Below are 20,598 nucleotides of genomic sequence, written 5' to 3' on the forward strand. Positions count from 1 at the left end.
AAGCTTATTGCTGGAATTGAAGCCAAGCCTTCACTGGAAGTCACTGAGTCGGCGGGGCTGATGCACATGCTGCTGTAACAATACTTATTTTTAACTTCTGCAGAGCTTATCTGATCAATTAAGGTTTATTACTCAGTAGTTGGATTTTAGTCCACAGGCAATTTGTATATGCAACAATAGTCAACAGGTAAGGCAATACACAAAAGGCAAAGAAATGGTCCAGTCAAAGCCCAGACTCCAAATGAGAATCAAATTCCTGCTGATAGATGCCGTCCGTCCAATCTGAGAAAAAAAGTCAACGTTTAGATGTAAAACCCCCAAAAGATGTGGTGCTGAACTGCAGGGAAAGTTGGTTCTACACAGTATTGAGTTAGGGACTGAATGCAAACCCATGGTACGCTTCTCAGATTTTTATTTGTCAAAACAAAAAACAAACCTTTCATTTTACAACTATGCAGAACTTGTGGTGCGGAAACATTTGATTAAAGTCTGGTTAATGGGACAAAACGTGAAAAGGTCCAAGTGATATGAAGGCACTGTACAGGTACATTGCAGAAAGATAGAATATCATGAAAAAGTTCAATATGTCCTCACTCAGTCATTAGAGCAAACTATTTCAAGCCCCTTCTTTTTTTTTTTGATTTAACTGATAAAGCCAAACCCAGTTTCTTAAAGAGATGCCCCAAAACATTATTGCTGAAGATGGTTATTCAGAGTGCTATATCCAAGCATCTTCACAGAAAGTTGAGTGGAAGGAAGAGGTGCACCAGCAGCAGGGAGAACGGCTTCATAAGGAGTGGACTGAGGCTGGAGTCAGCACCTCCAGAGCCACGACGCAGAGAGGGATCCTAAACATGAGCTACAAATGTTGCATTCCTCGTCTCAAGACACTCCCAAGGGAAGGAGAACTAATTCCTTTAAAGGATGATCTCTGCTCTGGGATGGTTTTGGCTTTTTTCATAATCTGTTCCATATGTCAGACAGGGGGCGCTGTTGAATACCAATTATTCTGCCGGCCGTTTTAACAAGGTTAAAGACAATTATCTTTGAAGGACAGTTTTCTAACCCAGCAATAAAGTTAAATGTTAAAACAGACTCATTAAAATATCCATAAAATCAAATCATTAACATTTTAATGGATGCCTAAAAGAATGAACCTTAGGAGATAGTTTTTGCAGGCCTGTTTTAAAGGCCCCATTGCCGTCAGTGTATAAAATATACAAAAACGGGTTGAGGACACCACTAAGGGGACCCTGTGGATGACAGCTGTTTCTTGGATGGGACACCGTTCACTGCCAAAGGTACCAAAGGTTCAGGGACCACGGTGGTACCCAGCTTAATTACCCACCAAACTGGACTGACCTGAACCCTGCAGAGAATCTATGGGGTGTTTGTCAAGAGGAAGATGAGAGATGACAGGACCACCAAAGACCTGAAGGCAGATAGCAGAGCACCCTGGGCTTCCTGAGAACAGAACCACAGGCTGATTGGCACACTGACAGTAATACTGGGCCCCAACCAAGTAGTGAGTACAAAGACATGAACAATTCTTCAGAAGCCTGACACTTTCTGCTTAGAATAGCATTTTTCAATCCATCTTATGTAATATTGAAATTTTCTGAGACTGGATGTTGGGTTATCCGTACGCGCTGAAATCACAGAAAATGAAGGCCTTAAATATTTGACTGTGTAATGGATCCTCATGAGTTTCACTTTCTAAACCAAATGACAGCAATATTGAACTTTTTCACGATATTCTAGTTTTGTTTAGATGTACTTTTTGAGGTCCCGACATTGTCAACGATTGGACAGTAAAACCCACATCAATGCTTAAATGTTGACAAAACGAGGGAGACGAAAGCCGCTCGTGTGTGAATAAAGCTTGAACCAGTTCAGTAATCTCCAGATACGCATGTAAAGGGGGTCAAACAGGAGTCACACAGGAGCAGCTTGCAGGTCCACATTCAGTCTTTTCACGCTGCTGCTGCAGGGAGTTTACTGCACGCCGTTCATCAAACACGGCCACTAAAGGCTTTCAGTGGTAGACGTCCCGGCTACTTTCACCTTCATCTGCACACAGAGCTCAGAGAGGACTGATTGCCACTGAACCTCTGCTTCTTCCACACAAAGTTCTCTATGATTGTTGATTGGAGCAGCTAAAGGGCCGCCGTTTAGCCAACAGCGGCTAAAAACGGTGCATAGCTGTAATCGTGGTTTCTGCTGTGCACGCGTTGTTATGCCAGAGGTCTTTGAAATCAAAACGCAATCTACACATCCTCAAAATTTAAATTATTTTATTGCCTTTTAGATCATTAAAAAAAAAAGCTTAATAAAAAAAATGAACTTATATCACAACCAGCCATGTTCCACAGTCAGCCACTGCACTCAATGTCTTCAGTTTCGTGACACTGCGTCCAATATCTTAACAAAAACAAAATAAACAATGGACAATGTTAAATGGATTAATCAAAGGTTAACGTGGTGCTCAGTCTAGACGACTGATAGTTACAGTCTGGAGCGGAAAAACACTTTGAGCTCGTAAATGAACAATCAGCTGATGGTCTGGTTCTGTGCATGAGGAAGGATTTATCATTCAGTCCCAGCATTTGTGACACATCGCATGGTTTCTGAGGCGTCCCGTGGGAGCTCAGCTATTCAGATAAGTTGCTAAATTTATAATAACCAAGGACCAGACACTTCATTATTCTATTCATGGATCTAGAAAACAGTCCAATAGGCTCTGTTGGTGAAGTCAGGCGGCTGAAACGGACACGTATCTGAGTAAAGGAGATGGAGGGGCAGGAGGTGGGAGCGAGACGCAGCTGCAGAGCAGAAACTGCTCTAATACTTGGTTCTGGAGTTCCTTATTTCCAGTGAATACGGTCACAGATCAGGGGCAGCATCACCTTCCACCAGGGCTTCCTAACAGGAACCTGTAAGAAAACGTGACAAAAAACAACTTTTAACTCATAAAACACAAAAAGTATAGATTCATTCAGTTATAAACTAACTACTGTGGTTTTCTCATCCTGAAGCGGATGAGAGCAGACGGCATTAAAAACGTCAGGGGGGAAATCAGGTCAGTAAGAATCAAAAGTCTGACTCTACAAATGCATCGATCAGAAAGAGCAGGATGGGACCCTCACCACTCTCCTCTGGCCTGGACCGCCTCTCTCCTCACCAGCCTCTTCCTGTCATCCAGAGGCGGGGCTAGCGCTCGCAGCACGCGCGCTCGAAACGGCAACACCTCAATCACACAGAGACAGCTTCAGCAGGGGGGCCGACAGGGGACAACATGCTCCCTAGCTGCTTTCCAGGTCTAAACTTTAAAATTTTACACTCTCAAATCTGATTATCTATCAGGAAAATCTATCTCTTTTTATTTTATTATTTTTTATTACAATCCCAGAATTTCCCTGTGGGATATTTCTATTAAGGCTCGAAGGGATGAATGGACGGACAGAGGGATGGAGGAAAGATAGATGAATTAGACAAGGAATTAAGTCAGAAATATACTTTCTCATACTCATTTATTTTTTCCATCCTCCAGGAGCACAACCAAGACTTCTTTTCCCTTAAATTACTGTTATTAGGATTTCCTGAAGAGACTATATCACTTATGGCAGAACTCAAAGATAAGATGATACGCAGTCTATCTTTCTACGCAGCTCTCTACATTTATTCTCAGCCTTGGAAAAGGCTTAGAATAAAAGTTTTAATTTTTTTTTATGATAAATAATGAATCTTTTTTAAAGCATTAGCATAATCTCAAACAGAAAAAGTTCGAAAAAAAAGTGCAATTCCTGATCTATAGCAATAATTAGTATTTTTCCAAACGTAAATTGAAGAAAAAAAAGCAGCAGTGTGTAACTTTTAGCCACTAGGGGTGCTAGAGCTGTAAATTCCAGGTTTAGCGCCCCTAAAGGCCACTGCCAACACTGCAATGTGACAAATTAAACAGTCTCCCTCCGTGTTTTGGAATCTGATAGCTGACCAGTTTGGACCAGCAGACAAAGCCACATTGACCCCTCTGGATTGAATCCTACATCAGTCTGACCCACCAGTATGACACCCACCAGTGTCATCTGTTTGTTTTGCTGTTAGGCAGTGTGAGCCCATACTGTTGTGACCCAGAGACGGATCTGTCCTTCTCAAGTTACATAGGTTAGTTTTTGAGAACCCTAACCCTCATAAGCGGCAAGAGCCGTAATTGATTTATATTTCAAATTAAGCTTATACTGGTGTCAAAACTTCCACATTGCTACTTTAAAGCAAATTAAATGTCTTTTTTTCCCCTTGGGTTTGGTCAAAATGAGGCTGCAACATTACATCAAAGCTATATCAACATATTGATTTTAAACAGGAGCAAATTCAGATCATTACCTCGTGTGCAGGGAAATGGGAGACAGCGAGAATGCATCGTATTGAAGCAATGCGAATTTTCTGTGACAGAAAAAAAAACCCAGATAGATACCATTTATTAGTACAACTAATCTCGCTTATCTACAGAAGCTGAAAGTTGTGTCAGAACAGAGTGCGTGGGTGAGAGAGGGGCCGGCTACTGGGACTCACCATGGCTGGGCTACAGATGAGGGCCAGCAGCCTGGTGACCAAGGCCTCCAGCTGCTGTATCAGGACCTGCGGGGGGTTGATGAGGACGGGCTCCAGGCAGGACAGGGTGGACAGCTGGACGCCCTCGTCAGGACATGTTAAGGCCTCTAGCAGCAGGGACAGGAGCTAGATGGGGGGGGGACAACAGGAAGCCAAAACTTCAGATCAGTAACATTTCAGACTGGCCATTACCCAGAGGTCAAAGCTTTTCCTAGGACACTTACTGCTGGCAGCTCAGAGACCTGGACCTGCTTCGGGAGCTTATTGACTATGTTAGACAGAGCCTTCAAGTAGTTGGGTTTCTTCTCTGTGGAGCAGCAGAAAGACATTCCAGGTAAAACATCCAAACAAGATTCAGTCCTGGGTTGGGGCTTTTGATTATGTATTCAAACCATTCCTTTTTGAGCTGGGCTGATATTACTTACTAGTTTGCTTCTTGTTCACAGAGTCAGAATTATACATATGGGTTCAAATATGTGCATACACCCTAGGGCTGGGCGATAAATCGATTTAATCGATTAATTCGAATTTACAATTCTTTAAGATTTCATTTTTGGAAAATCTGGATTTTATTTTGCCAATACACTCATTGGGTTTCCATGAAGAGAACAGCACGTGATGCCGAATATATGTTTAGGCAAATATATTGTCAAAATATTGTTAAGTGGAAACTTTTTTTTACCATAATACGAGATGCTTCATTTACTTATTTACTTTTTTTAAACTTAGTTTGAAGTTCACAAGTGCGGTGAAGCCTGTTCTTAGCTCAATGTGTAATACCACTAGCAGCAAATGTTTTGTTATATTTTCATTGTTTATAATGGCACGGCTGCCATCTTGTTTTACAAGCATGTTTCACAGCTTGTTTTTAGTTGCACTTTGAATTCAGGTCAACTCCCTGATGAAATGCTTGACATTAAAGCAAGGTTTTAAAATAATTTCTTTTTATGAAACAAAAAGGAGGAAAAAAAAAAAAATCGATTAATCAGATTTGGTATGATAAAATCTGAGATTTAATTTTTAATCCATATCGCCCAGCCCTAATACACCCCCCACAATATCTGGAAAAAAAAAAAAAAAAAAAAAAAAAAAAAAAAATCGCTCTCAGCTAGCTGCCCCTGTTTGCAGACTACCTTCCTGTGAGAGACGATATTTTATATAGAACTCTAGCAGAACCCAACTTTTTGCGTGTTTGGGTTGAAGGTCCTTGGGTTGACTGAAAGGTTCAGCTCAGAAGAAAGAAACTGACCAAGATTTAAGCTTTTTTTGTGATCTGAGAGATGCTGGAACACCAGCATCACTTTTCACTGTGAAGCATCGACACTGGAGGGATTCTGCTCCAAAGCTCACATCTTCTAGCTCACCAGGAATACAAATTCCCTTTAGGAAAGACTTTATGGTAAGAGGAGGCAAATGATGAGCTGTTTGACCACAACGACAAGAAAGAAGTTTGGAGGAATGGAGGTGAGGCTGTCAAACCCATGAGAATGAACCACCTGCCAAGCATGGTGGTGCCAGCATCACGCAGTGGGGCTACTTGGTTGCCATGGGTAATGGTGCGATGCGCAAAGGTGTTTAAATAATGATGGAGGAGGATAACCTTACATTAAACAGTGTAATCTTACACAGATAAAGTGCAGAAATCTTTGCTTTAGGACTATTTTTAGCTTCCAGCACCTTCACTAAGACACATCCAGGTTGAGCTGCTACAGCTGTGGTCAACTACGAAATGATTGGTTGGGGGTGTGAAAACTATCTTTTAAATCAGAGCGGGGCCCACCAAGAACAGTATGGGAACCCCTGTCTTAAGTTATGCGTCGCAACCTAGAAAAAATACAAATAAAAGCAAAAAGCCTGTGTTAAAATGCCGCACACATGCGGGGGGGGAGCCCCACCTTGCGGCGCGGCGTTGAAGCCCTGCACCAGCTTGGCTGAATTCTCGCTGAAGAAGCGCTGGCGGTACATGATGCGCACGTCGGCGTGGCAGCCGCGGTTCAGGACGTCGGCCGAGTCGCTCATCAGCAGCGAGAAGCCGTCGGCGGCCGCCGGGCCGAGGTCGGCGTCGTCGAGCAGGGAGAAGAGCTGCGCAGAACGGGTCAGACAGTTTAGAACCCGGGCCGCTCGTTGGCGCCGCCGGCACAGAGCGTTAGTCGGCGTTTTCACCTTGTCGGTCAGCGTCGAGAACAGAGGGTGGTAGCGCAGCAGCAGAGCCTTGGCGACCTGAACACATAAACAGTTTCAGAGCTCCAGACTGAAAACAAAAAAACGTCCCGGCGGAGCCACCCTCACCCAGATCAGAAGCGTGAAGGCCTGGGTGCGCATCGGCGAGGAGGGACGGTCCAGCTCGCTGCCCAGCCTCTTCACCGTTCTCTGAATCAAGCTGTCCAGAGAAACACCTACAGGCACAACAACAACAGCGTCACAGCCCGTCTGTGGCTCAGAGGAGTGTTTCAGACAAACCTGGGAGGCGACGCTCACACGCACCCTGAGGCTTCTTGTTGAGCAGGCCGGCGAAGCACTTGGCAGCGGACGTGTAGGAGAGCGGGTGGCTGCAGCTGCAGCTCAGCTCCTCCAGCTCAGACAGCAAGCGCTCCTCCTGGGGCACCTCCACCTACAGGACACACTCCAGCTTCAGAAGCCTCCAAACAAAAGCTTCCTGAGCGGTTTCTATTCGGTGAAGTCAGGAAAAGAGACTCACACTGCGGGGTAACGAACACACACAGGCCATGAGGAGACACACCAGCTGGGACTGACGCCACCAATCCTCCTCCTCCTCCTCCTGCTGCTTCTGCTTCTGGGGAAACAGTCACACACTTCAAACAATGCGACACAACAAAGACAGGGAAAACTCCTGTACAGAGCCTTAAACCTCTTCACATGTTGTCCTGTCACAGTAAAAAAAAATTAAATATAGCTAAAGTTTAATGTTAAAAGTTTAATGTTATAGACCAAACTAAGTTAATACACTCGTTTATTTGACAGATGGTGGTTTTTCGATCTGTCAAACAAAAATCTTAAAGACTGCCGTGCATGGCGGTTCTAGACCAAATTTACCAGGGGGGCCAAGGTGGGGCCAGTGTTTTTTCACAGGGGCACAGAACAAAAAACGAAACAATAAAATGGCAATATTTAACTGTGTAATAATATTAAGTGAGCCACTTGTGGTTTTGGAGCTGCAGGTTTCAGACCCCTGATCTAGCAGTTGAAAACTTGCCCCCAGCTCAATACGGCTAAAGCTAAACGTGAAACATCTTAATTTTTAAATCCTTTTAAGAGTAAAACTATATAGGTAAAAAATAATATTGGTCAAAGTAACCAATCAGTAATGGTTTCTTTGCCATTGCAAATAATTATGAGAAGTGTATTTAATCTTATGTCTTTAGTACAGGGGCCATAACAGGGTCCAGGACCATTTCTACAGGGGCATGGGCCCCTGCTGGCCCCTGTCTAGAACCGCCCCTGCTGCCGTGTATTTATATCTAGACCCCTTTTAGTGTGACGACCCAAAATAAAATGCTGTGGGGACTCCTAACCCTGCGTCTCACAGTAAAACATGGTGGCGGTAGCTTCATGCTGTGGGGATGGTAGGTTATAGGCAGCGTTATGCTGTCCATCCAGCCTGACTAAGTTTGACCAATTATTGCAAGAACAGGGCAAAGCTACCCTCTAAAGACCTGCAGACCCAAACCTCAGTAAACCACACTGTCACACCCCAATTTCCCCGCTGCGAGACAATTATTATTCTTACTTTTAAAACACATCCAAGTGTGTGGTTATAACGGGACATGGTACTAAAGTGCTTAGGAAGACTGGGGTCTGGGAGGCTGGTGCCTACCTGGAGCGGCCGAATGTGCGAGGGGAAGGAGTTGTCGGGTAAAAACGAGACGTCGCCGTCCAGGAAGAGAGACACGGCCCTCGAAGCCGTCTGCTCTGCGAACCTGGTGACACGAAACATCCCCAACAGGAAACCACAGGCGTGTGAAAAGCGGCTAACGTCAGCACACAGCACCAACTAATCGTAGAGGGCTCACTAACGAGGGAAATAAAACATAACAGGGAGATGTGCTGGAGAGGAACAGTGAGAGGAACAGTGGGAGGAAATGGAGCGTAGGGCAGCAGCAAAGACAATTCACTGTTAATTTAATGCATTCTTGCTCAACGCTAACCAAACAAGGGCAGATATTTGCAGAAGTGTTTGTAACTAACGTGGCGTGCAGCCGGGAGCAGGCGGTACTGATTACAGGAACCATAGCAGACAGGACCGCCTCCTCCACCAGAGGACTACCGCTGCCTGGTGACGTCTCTGAAACACAGAGGTGAAGGAACAAAGTCAGGATTTCAGCACTAAAAGGTGGCGCTTCCTAAATGAAAGTCCGCCGCTCACTCTGCAGGGCGGCTTGGAGCGCCAGGGACAGCAGGCGCGGGATGACGACGTCGTGAAAGCATCGGCCCGTCTCCTCGTCGTCCTGCGCCCGCTCCGCTATCCTCTGAAGGCTCAGGCACGCGTGCGCCGCCTCGTCCGCCGAGAAACGGCTGGGATCTGAGCAGACGATGGCGTTAAGAGTTAGTGCTTCCACCCAGCGGTCCCCAACGTGGAGGAGGCGCGCCGGGGGGGGGGGGGAGGGGGGGGGGGGACCGGCGTGTGCTGAGCTGAGGACGTCCAGGAGGACCGGCGTGCTCTCCCGGACAACACCGGCTCGGACGGACACTGCGGCCAGAGCGGCCAGACAGCGCTGACGCACTGCATGATGGGAATGCAGCTCAGACGCCTCTCTTTGGTCTGATAGGAGGAGGAAAAAATAAATAAATTTATTTTCATCCAGACTGCAGGAATTCAGAGATGGTGGATTTGCGTCGGTTTTATCCGCTCACCAGAAAACATCTCCTCCTTTAACGTTGGGATGAGTTTGGCGATGAAGGCGGCGGGGTGCTGCTCGGCCAAGGCTCCGGCACACTCCACCACGGCCAGGCTAAACACAGACAGGGCACGAAACCATTAGACCGGACGCAGGGGGGGGCAACGGCGGGGGGGGGCGACTGGCCACCCAGAGCCCACCTGACTCTCTCGTCCTCGTCTGTCAGCAGCAGCCTGGTCAGGTGATCCACAGCCAGCTCGATGTCGGCGTCTGACAGCACACCTGGGAGACAGGGGGGGACAGGGGGGGTGGGGGGTTACTTTGAGCGTTTCTGATCACAGGAACAGGCAAACAGAGGTCTGTCGGCGCGTCTCACCTGCTTGCTGGGCCAGGGAGGTGAGCACGGAGGTAGCGGTGATCTGGAGGCTGGAGTTACTTTCAGACAGAGCTGAAAACACCACGCTGCACAGAGAGTCTTTGTGCGCTGAGAACAGGTTCTCGTCTAGAACGGCGGGAGGGATCAGAGAGAAAGGCACTCAGGTAGGCTTCCAGAGATCAAATGATCAGCAGCAAACAGCGGCTTATTTTGTTTCTCCTATCAGCGAAGGAGCCTTGCACAGCACTGCTGTAGCGACGGTGGACTCAAAGTTAGGCCGTTTCAGCGTCGTGTCTGGTCCGTTCAGGCCGCAGGAGAGAGCAAGACTTCTAACAGATAACAGGAAGGCTGAAGGCCTTCTGCTCCTCTTCTCTATCATGAAACCTGATAGATCTGGCTCCGTTGGTAGTCCACCCCCCCAAATCCTGAGAGTTGAGGCGAGGATCTACATTTTCTACAACACACACACACAGGCTGGTGTTTCTGTGTTAGCTGTGTAAACCACACTACCGCTGAGATGCTACACAGAGCAAAAATATCAACTCCAAATCCACCTTTCTCTTAGATACTATTTAAAATCGGCTCTACAGAGACTGCTCTCCTACAGCGTGTCATCTCCTCTGTTCCTGACACAATGATGGCAGGAAGGCTGTAAAGTACACATTTTCCCTCCTGGCTCTATATCTTCTTATAGAGCAGTTCTTAAAAAGGAATTAAAATTAACTGAACTCTGTATCAGAGGAAGGAAAACGCCGTTGCTGTCCTACTGTCACCATTGTGAACTTGTGCCGTATGCCGAACTCTGCTCTGACTTAACTGGAACTGTGTGGAGGATGGGACTGATTGATCTTTTTGGCAACAAACACCTCATGAAGGTGTGATGCGTCCGTGAGGGAATGGCAGCTTAATCTGCACAATCATGTGGGGTGGTAGATCTGTGATGCTGTGGCCCGTTTCTCTTTCAAAGACCCTCTGAAGATATCTGGCCTCCACCATTACTCTCCAGCTCTACCAGCTGAACATGGGTCATTTAGGGGTCTCCATTACAATTTATTTAAGCTTTATTGGACAGATGTGTCCACACTTACCAACATTTTGAAATATTTACTACACCAGTAAGGGGATGTTTCAGCTCGACTAAAACTACTGCAGAAAAAGTCCATGTCAGAGATACATTAAAGGCTCGTTTTCCATCAACGTGTGATGGAGAGGAACCCAAGTTGAACAAATGCAAGGGAAAAACATGCAGAACGACTACTTTGGACATTCTTTGCAATGTTTCAGGTAGTTGAGGCGAGTTGAGGTGCTGAACGGGGCTAGCGGCGCTTACCGTGGTCTGAAGACTGACAGCCAGCTGTTGACTGAATGAATCGCTGCACCACTTCCAACAACGTCCGTCTGTGGGAACACTGCAGAGACGGGGCAGTTAGACCGTGTCCCTGCCCTCGATTGAAGCTTAATTAACACACCAATGTTTTCCTTCTGTCATACCTGCGTCTTGCTGTTGTACTGCTCCACCAGAGGGGGCATGACAGCGGCTGTTATAATGTGGCTGGCCCTGTAGGAGGCGCTGCAGGCGGCCTGGAGCAGCTTAGCGCTGGGCCACACCAGCTTCAAGTCAGGCTCAAACAGGTGGTGCTTGCAGTCTGAAATAAAGAGTCTGCGGGTTTAGCTGAGAACTGACGCAGAAATATTCACACCCCTAAACGGTTCCACATTTTTCATACGTAGCCTCTAATGTAATCCACTGGAATTTATGTGCCTGAGCACAAAGTAGAACATAATTATGATGTGGAAAGTGGTTTTCCCTGCTTGGATTGAGGCAAACTACTTCTTGTGGCTTTTCCTCCCCACTTCACAATTATGCTGAACTTTTTGTTTTGTACATCACATAAAATGTCTGTGGTTGCAACATTACAAAATGTAAAAAATGAATACACTAGCAAAGCGTCATTACATGTGTAACAGAGGCAGGAGGATGAATCCATATACCCCAACAGGTTTATTTTTTCTCTGTAGATCTTGGCTAAGCACGTGTGAAAAGGCCGCCGCCCACCTCTGAGCAGCAGGTCCAGGAAGGTGCTGAGGGAGTCCTCAGAGTCGGAGTTGAGAATAGAGCGAGACAGACAGGAAGTGAGCGCGGTGAGAGCAGCGAGGGCTGCCGACTCGATCTTCTCACTGGATGTCTGGAACACCTACGGTGAGACACAGAGTCCAGCCTTAATGTCAAACACTAGACTGTCGGGCTTCTTGTAAAACGGGCTAACAGAAAAAAGTGGTAAAAGTGATCCAAACTTAAATGGCTAAAAAAAGCCCTAAAGCTTATTTCCAGCATGAAGTTGCTTAAAAAAGTACTAAATAAGAAAAAAAAAAAAAAAAAAAAAAAAAAACAGAGGAAGAGACATGCAGCTAATTATTTTTCTTTACATACCTATCCTTTAGCATATTGAATAAACATGAAGTCAATCATACGGACAAACAGCATCTCTGTTCACATCTAAACGTGCTTGAAACAAACCTCTCTGCGCAGAGAGGTCCACAGTCCTTCCAGGAATTCAGCCAGATCCTTGTGTTCATACTGTCCCACACAGGCGGCCTGAAAGGCAGCAAGCCCATTAAACGTCCTATTGCCGCCCCACCGAGTCTTAAAGGCTTCTCCCGGCTTTTGTGTCCAACATGCATTTCTCACCAGAGTCTGCAGCGAGTCCAGCTTGGCGCTCTGAACGTCTGAGTCCAGCTTCTCGATGATGAGGGGCAACAGGAACTGGAAAAGAGGAAGGCTTTTAGACCCAGACAGGTCCTGCACCAGCTCTAACGTCAGCGTGATGATAGCGTCCTACCTCTGCAAATGTAGGGCTTCCAGTGAGGACGGCCCTCAGGGCCTGTATGAGTTCCTCTTTGGTGATGCCGTGGGGGTCGTTGGGTGGCTGGACATGGTGGTGGTGGTGGTGGGGGGACAAAGACACAATAAAACATGTGTGTCTACAGAAGCCGACTGCGCTTACTGATGAGGCTAGAATTAAGACATCACACGTTAAACGCTCCTGCAGCACAACTATGGTCACCTGTGAGACACTAAACCCAGACGCTACTCACAGCCACCATACCAATCCCCCCGTTGGTCCATGAATGACTGAACATGTTCAATAATCCCACGTTAATCTCTGGATGGGGCTCCAGCAATAATACGGTAGAGAAGGGAGCCCTGCAGAGGACAGCGTCTGTGTAGAATTGGTCCGGTTCTGTCCTCTTTATGGAGGACAGAACCGGACCCGAGGTACTGTAGCCAGTCCAGAAATCATTTCAACTCTACTCATTATTTGATGTTCTATTAAAATGCTTCAGAAATGAATAAATGACTGAATGGTTTGTTTTGCTTCCATTCTGTTCCCATGTCTTCTCCTAACTAATAATATAAGAGCATTCACTGTTATGTTTAAAAAAAGATAAATAAAGGCCCAATAGTTATTATTTTTTTACATTAGAACTACAAAGATAAAAAAAGTATACCTTGTACTTTTGATCTAAATCAAGCCAAGTCATTTAAAAACATGTGCATGTGTAAAAACTTCCTGCCTGATGTCACTGAGCAGCTGCCCTGAGCGCAGGAAGCTGAACCACCACAACCGCAGGCATCACCTCGACACGCAGGGCTTTGAAAACTTCATTACGACCTAAAACAACTACGTTAGCAACATTAGAAAAAAGAATGAGTCATTTTGCTCCCAACAAAAGAAATGAATGTTGTAATAGTAAAACGTTTTGCTTTTCTTCAGAAAAGCCGAGCTACATCAACCTGCTGTCACAAAAGTTATTCTGACAACAAACTATCTAAACACTGCAATAGGAGACATGCACCCAGCAGAATTAGGCCTAAAAAACTCCACTAGTCTATATTTCCCACCTAATGTGAGCATCCGCTGTGGAAAGCCATGCTCCTATCACTGGTGTGCTGCAACCAGCAGACAGAGGCGAGGACCGAGTCGGCGTTTTCTCCTGAGATCGTCTGAGGCCACAGGAAGCCTCTGGTGACGCGTCTGTCTGCTGCGCTCCCGTTCTCTAACTGGCCAGCTGACTAAACAGAGACTTACTGGGGAGAAGTCAATGGGGAAGTAGCAGGACGTCACTTCGAACAGCTCCTCCGTGAATTTGCCTGAGACAGAAAGTAGCAGTCAGGGGAACGCTCAGCAGAGACTGGAGCGGGGGCTCCGGCTCTTCTTACCCATGTTGTATCCTCGGACTACGATGTTTTTGGCAATCTGGAAAGCTAACAGGAGGTTGCGGGGATCCCTCTCCCCGTCCATCGACTGGACGAAGCCGAAAACAAAATCGGCGCCCAAACCCTTCAGTTCTGTGGGAGACAAAACCTCATCGATTCATAGGCGACGCCCACCGTGGAGCACTTTTACATGACACTTCAAACTTGAAAATAAAACTCGAGCAATAATGTAAAAAGTCTCTGTAAACGGTTGCCAAATCTGGCAGTGCCTTTTCCTCTGAGACAAACTAAAGGAATCATTTATCAGCTAGATAGATGCCTTCCAGGAGACCAAACGTCTGCGGTTTCTATCCTGGGGCGGCCAGTCGTCTCTTACCGTCCTCCCTGCTGTCCATCAGGTTGATGAGCATGTTGTAGACGCACGCTCGCTCTGCCAGCATCAGTGACTGGGGGACAACAGAGACACATGGTCGTACACGTCAGAGGAGATCTATTTCAGCTCATTCCTTTCATTTAGGAGGATGCGCCTGCAGCTAACAGTGAGACAATGATGATAATGATGATGATGTGGATTTTAACAGCTCAAAGTCAAAGCAATGAATAAGAACTATAGTCGTTTGTGATTGATTTTATTCTGATCAAGACAAGTAAGTCCACTTTGAAAGTGTTGGGCTATTCTGTGCAGGCCTCAGAGGTTCGCTAAAGAACATTAGGGGGGAGTAGGAGTGGGTATTTTTTAGGTCGCATTCATTTTTTTTTTCAGGGAGACTCCAGCCCAAACAACATTGTTTGCGGATCTTCACCTTAAGAAGCACGCACACATCGAAGGGCCTGATGGGCGGGGCTAGCGTTCTGCTCTCGTGTTTAAAAAAGAAACCAGTCAGTGATCATGATTTGTTAATTTTTACCCTTTTGTTTGATTAAAAAAAGTAGCGATAATGATACAGATGAAATACCGCATCGATAAGGAGTATCGTTAAGAATTGTGGTGTCAATAAATCTCTAACATTATGTTCCCTCCACAAATCAGGACTTCATAAAAAGGCCAGATGAAACCACCGACTAAAGAAAGCCATCAGAAGTTCTGCATAAAATTCACTCAAATTCGTTTGAGAGCAACACTAACCTTTTATGTCTACTAGCTAAATGTGGAGAAAATCAAACATGACACCATGACCACCACAAAGCGCTGTAAGCCTGCATGGCGGCCGCAGCATCAGGCTCCGGGGACATCCTTTCACACAGGGTCCAGGAAGCTGGCCAGATTTGATAGGAGGATTGTTGGAGGGAAACACTGGAAGAAATCCAGTTAAAAGGTGCAAAGGGTTCGGGATTGGCTGGAGGTTCATCTTCCAACAGGACAAGAATCCTAAACGTATAGCTCCTCCAGCGTTAGAACTAGAACCATTTATCCTTTTAGAGCCGCCTGTCACATCTGCATAACGTGACAAATTGTTCGGTTTGTCATAGGGCTGGACGATAATCCAATAACAATATATATAGATATCAATCGATAGACGTATCAATAGAATAACAGTTCTCCTTCCTTTTGCATTCTCGCCCATCATGTAGGTTAATCCGACAGTTGTTACATCCTCCCAGCCAATCACAACGCAGACCAAGGAACGCTCCGTCGCCAAGCTCCGCCCCCTTCAGAGAGTTCAGAGAGCACGCCTTCTTTTTCATTTTTAAAAACTTGCAATTTTGATAAAAAGTTGGTTGAATAAAGTGTTGAGTTTGAATAGGGTGTTTTCACTGACGTCACTGGCCAACTTCCGGTCCGCCATATTGGGTGGCACACTTCCTTATCTCTAGTTGTCTTACACGTATTATCGTATCGCGAATGGATAAGTACGCCAGCACGCTAGAGCGACCAGATAAGGACGTATACCTGAGGAAATGTTCCGTGATCGACCATATGGACCCGTATGCCCTCCACGGTGCCTTGTTTAGCCGTAATCCAGATGATTGGCCAAATGTAGAGCACGGCGACATAGTGCATTACCTGGTGTTCAGTGAAAACCCTCTGCACACTCTTGAGGAAATGAGAGCTTACAAGGATCTAGAGGCTCACAACCAGTTCACATCTGGTTATGTACATCAAGGAAATCGCCATCATACGTGGACGGGTGAGTTTTAATAAGATGGTAAAAATGTAAACAATCCGACGCAAATGTGTTGCACCCGCCGGCGGGCGGTGCGCGAAGGCGCTTGGCTGCAAGGCCGATCGACGCCGCTCGCGGCTTTAATTATTTAAGCAGAACAAAGACCAGTGCAAAATTAAGTTGTATTTACCGTATTGGCGCCGGTAGGAGCTGCAGATCATAAAGCCAGCAAACAGTGGGAACACAGCAACTCGTTCAAAGGTAAGCTGCGCTCAGACGGGCTCTGGCCCATGCTAGTTTAGTAGCTGCTAACCGCCAGTGCTAACAACCACTCGCGCATGTAATGTACTTTTAACTTGCTGCTATGTGTTTCAAAGGTTTAGAACACACTCTCATTGACATCGGGATACTGTGGAAAGTTATGTTCGGTCGACTTACAGCCGCGATCCAAGCGAGCCGACGATCTCTTTATCTCTGTAACTCGTTCAAAGGTAAGCTGCGCTCAGCCGGGCTCTGGCTCATGCTAACCGTTAGCGCTAACAACCACTCGCGCATGTAATGTACTTTTAACTTGCTGCTATGTGTTTCAAACGTTTAGAACACACTCCCATTGACATCGGGATACTGTGGAAAGTTATGATCGGTCGACTTACAACCGCGATCCAAGCGAGCCGACTCTTTGTTATCGCTAACAGTTGTTCTCCGTGGTTGCGCCTCCAGGCAGGAAAGCGGTGGAAAATTAATCCGTTTCTATGTTTTTCCCATGGCGATCATGTGTTGCGCTGTTACAGCCCACAATACAGCAACGGTTTACCATGGTTGAAATCAAGTTAAGGTGAAATTAATCAAATTAAAACACGGGTGAGAGAGGGAGTACAGTATGCGGTAGTAATAGGCAGTAGAGGCGGCGGAGGCAGTCAACACGACAGCCGCGGAAAGTAATAAGTCATAACGCCCAAGCCCTATTATTAATATATTCTTCTTATATGTTTTAAATACTTAACAGTTAATTACCTGTGACAAAGTGAGCACCGCAGACTCTGGCGTATTCCAGCTTAACACTGTCCAAATCGGACCTGGATATCCGTGTCAGCCATAGGTCACGGCGTTGTTCAGACAGCTGTTTCACTGATTCACACTGATTCACTATTACGGCTGGTAGGCGATAGAAAGCGTTGATCTCCACCTCCACGGGCCGTGCAACCAACCATTAAACACGTTTTCCCCATTGTTCACTTCCAATACTGCCTAAGGCGTCATACAATGCAGGTCAACGGTGCGAAACGACTGCCACCCAATATGGCGGACGCGCTGAGTAGTCACGTGAGCGTGACGTCAGCTGAAAACCCCCTATTCAGTGTTTGTTTGTTCTGTACTAAAAATAGGTCGCTAAGCAACAGCGTAAAATGGGCAGGGCTGCATTTAAAAATCTATGTTTTGAATTTGTTGATAATTATCGATATCGATCAATGTGATTTCTAGTTTATCGATATGCTTTTTATCTATATTGTCCAGCCCTAGTTGGTCACATAAAATACCACTACGGTGCATTAAAGCTTGTGGTTTGTAACGTGTGAAAAAGAGCAACGGGTTTAAAGAAGCGTGAAGACCTTTTCAGGCGACTCTGGATTCAGATTTGCTCATTCCTTCACACTAAAGCCTGTGTGGGCCTCACCTGAACATGGACGTCCTGAAACAAGGACCGCAGCATCGACACGGCTGAACCAGGAGGCAGCAGTCTGGATTTTGTCTGGAAGAAAAACAACAAAAAGCCAAAGCCACGCACACATGAAGCGGTCGGTTACTCCTTTCACACTTGTCGAATTTCTCTCTGTGACGCCGCCGCTGCGGTTAATCCACCCAGCAGACACTTACCAGCGCTTGGAGGCCTCGTAAAACAGGCGGCGTGATGACGTAATGGTCCTTCAGGCGGTTTTCGTAGAAGGCGAGGAGCAGTTCGACTGGGAAGGAGGGAAACTCATCACAACTTGTTGGGTGTGACAAATAAAAAGTTTTAAGTGATGCTGGAAGAGTAAAGGCAGACGCCGCGTACCTTCTCTCTCTGTTAGCGCCGTGTGATTCTCCTGTAAAACGTCAGAGAGCAGCTGCACCCCCCGGGCCCGAGTGTGAGGTTGAGAACTAGTCAGGCTCTGCCTGCACCAGGAGAGGAGGAACATATACCGGTGTTGGAGAAATTCAGATTCAGAGGAAAGCCCGTGACTCACTCCAGGACCAAACTACAGCCCTCATAGTTCTGGTCAGACGGTCTACAAACGTACATCAGTGGTATCAAAGGCATTCATTTGGGGTTTTATACATCTATTTAAAGGATGGAAGGACGACAACAGCACTTTTAGAAACTAGGGTTGATGCAGTAAATATACAACGTTGAATTTATTATGAATTTTTTTATATCCTTACATTTTCAAAATGATACAAGGTATAGATTTTAAGGTATGTGAGAGGACCAAAACTTTCTCCCTTAAATGAAAGAAAACTGGACCAAAGAGCCACCGAGGCTCCAACCTGTCGCTGAAGCAGGAAACTGCTGGAACCCCGATGGCGGTCCTCCAGGACTGGGAGGGGGGGGGCAACCACATAGAAGCTCCTGGCTCCGAAACTGACACCTAGGCATGGCTAAAGTGTGACGGTGCCAACATAAAGAAGCTGAATGTCTTCAGGTGAAAAGTTTTGAAGAAAAAAAAAAAAAAAAACATTGAGCTACATCAAGATGGATGTTTGGCTAAGTTAAGGAGATGCCTTTTAGTCTAAGAAAAGTGGGCCAAAAGTGGGTTACCTTCCTAGCTGATGTCTCAAGTTGCTGCTTCAGTATTTCCACACAGTTCTTTTTTTCATGATGCCATCTAGTTCTCAGAAACGTATGGTTTTATAGTAACGGCTGCTTTCTCGCTCAGTGGCCTGTAACCCGTAGCTGGTGCCGGGCACATCTCACTGTGGATGAGAACCCTCCTGCTTCGGCCAGCAGCTTCAAAAGGTTCTGACCTTGATCCACACGGTTTCCCTGATCATTTGAAACCACGCTGACAGCGTGTGGATACTTGTATGTATACTCAGTATCAATAAAGCCCCAAATGAATGACATTGACGCTAATCCTAAGCAAATGTGAACATCTACCTGCAACTGTGTGCAGGTGAAACGTTACAGCGTAGCATCTATTTTCCCAAAACTTTTTACTTCAGCCAGCTCTAAAACGGGTAAAAACCAACACTAGCTACACAATCCTTTAGACAATGTGTTGGTGATCTTTGCTGTGTTCCCTGGAAAGATGCTGAAAGCTCACCCCAGCGCCTCCACCAGCTGCAGGACCGTGAACCGTCCATCTCTCACACCTGAACAGACAGAAAGGAGTTTAGCAAGCTGCACCTGAACGCACCAAACTCCGCGCAAACACGCGTGGGTAAACGAAGTCACCTCTTCTCCGGACCTACAGAGGACCCAGCTGTACTGGCGGGTTCAAAGGTCATTTTAGAGGGTTCGCTGACAGAATGTTTTTTTTTTTTTTTTTTTTAACCATGCGGACTTAAACGCATCAGCAGTAGCTAGCAGGCAGCGTGCGGTTAAACCGCAGCGGACTGGCGACCCGGAAAGTCGAGTGACAGCACAAAATAAAGCTCCTAATGGCGTGCAGCCTCGGAGAGAAATAAGAGAAAAGAACGGCTTCAAGGCATCATACTTGTTTTGTATCGCGGGGCTGTCGCGTTACCACACAGGATGTTGTGGTGCTAAGTTAGCTAGTTAAGGCAGCAGCGCCTCCTTTAAGCGCAGCCCGGCAGCCTCCCTGGCGCCTCTTCCGCGCCGGCTCCTTCCCTGGAACATCACGCAGAGTACGGAGGAGCCACGCTTACCTGTGGCAGCATCCTTTGCCTTGCTGTCCTGTAGTCCGGAGACAAATTCCTCCACCAGAGACAGCAGCGGAGGACTTTCTGCGGCCATCGCGCCTCTCTCGCTCTCGCTGGGCGCTGCAGCGCATGCGCGAGAAAGCTCAGGTGGGTCACGAACAACTTGCGTCTCTGTAGCTGCATCAAAAGCCACGGAATAAAACAAACGACAACAAATAAACAGGCTTTGAGTTAGCAGCAGCTATCTTTTTTTAAGAAAGATTTTTTTTCTCAAATGGCAAAGCATGCTCTCGACTTGACATAGTTTGAACTGGGTGATGCATTTATGTACTGTCGGAATTCCAAACATCACAATTCGTGAAAAAGGATATAGAAGACCGTTTCCGCCTTTGCGATGAAAAAAAAATGTGTCCGATAATCATGACTTAGCTATACGTCATACTTAATATTTTACATAACTTAAGTATAGGGATTATACACAATAATTTTGTGGACTTCACATTTTATATAAATCTTCAAACGTTTTTATGTTCAAGCAATTTTCACTTCAACCTAACTGAAGAACATAAG

The 20,598-nt window shown here is 46.2% G+C and overlaps 1 protein-coding gene across 1 annotated transcript; it reads right to left on the reverse strand.

Moving 5' to 3' along the window:
* Nucleotides 1-2,277: 2,277 nt before the first annotated feature.
* mms19 (MMS19 homolog, cytosolic iron-sulfur assembly component) lies at nucleotides 2,278-20,232 on the reverse strand. Its single transcript, XM_036142473.1, has 31 exons — nucleotides 20,035-20,232; nucleotides 19,470-19,518; nucleotides 18,221-18,321; nucleotides 18,043-18,128; nucleotides 17,843-17,917; nucleotides 14,439-14,508; nucleotides 14,066-14,194; nucleotides 13,935-13,996; nucleotides 12,684-12,770; nucleotides 12,533-12,607; nucleotides 12,362-12,439; nucleotides 11,900-12,038; nucleotides 11,335-11,489; nucleotides 11,174-11,252; nucleotides 9,844-9,969; nucleotides 9,668-9,749; nucleotides 9,484-9,581; nucleotides 9,248-9,391; nucleotides 8,996-9,151; nucleotides 8,818-8,914; nucleotides 8,447-8,549; nucleotides 7,310-7,405; nucleotides 7,096-7,222; nucleotides 6,901-7,007; nucleotides 6,775-6,831; nucleotides 6,507-6,693; nucleotides 4,836-4,918; nucleotides 4,573-4,737; nucleotides 4,384-4,443; nucleotides 3,147-3,247; nucleotides 2,278-2,933 (listed from the first exon to the last, which is right to left on the reverse strand). The coding sequence occupies exons 1-31, from the start codon at nucleotides 20,120-20,122 to the stop codon at nucleotides 2,903-2,905; spliced, it is 3,093 nt and encodes a 1,030-aa protein (XP_035998366.1). The 5' UTR covers nucleotides 20,123-20,232; the 3' UTR covers nucleotides 2,278-2,902.
* Between the last annotated feature and the right edge of the window lie 366 nt (nucleotides 20,233-20,598).

This window comes from Fundulus heteroclitus, chromosome 10 (assembly GCF_011125445.2).
Source record: "Fundulus heteroclitus isolate FHET01 chromosome 10, MU-UCD_Fhet_4.1, whole genome shotgun sequence".
In the NCBI taxonomy this organism is placed as follows: Eukaryota; Metazoa; Chordata; class Actinopteri; order Cyprinodontiformes; family Fundulidae; genus Fundulus; species Fundulus heteroclitus.

What these genes read in the sequence shown, in the direction of transcription:
- mms19 (XM_036142473.1), bottom strand. Translation starts at nt 20,122, where the DNA reads ATGGCCGCAGAAAGTCCTCCGCTGCTGTCTCTGGTGGAGGAATTTGTC. An exon ending in TCCCCATTGACTTCTCCCCA is followed by an intron (nt 12,771 to 13,934) that starts GTAAGTCTCTGT and finishes CACCATGTCCAG; the next exon opens with CCACCCAACGACCCCCACGG. An exon ending in CTGTCAGTCTTCAGACCACG is followed by an intron (nt 9,970 to 11,173) that starts GTAAGCGCCGCT and finishes CCGCCGTTCTAG; the next exon opens with ACGAGAACCTGTTCTCAGCG.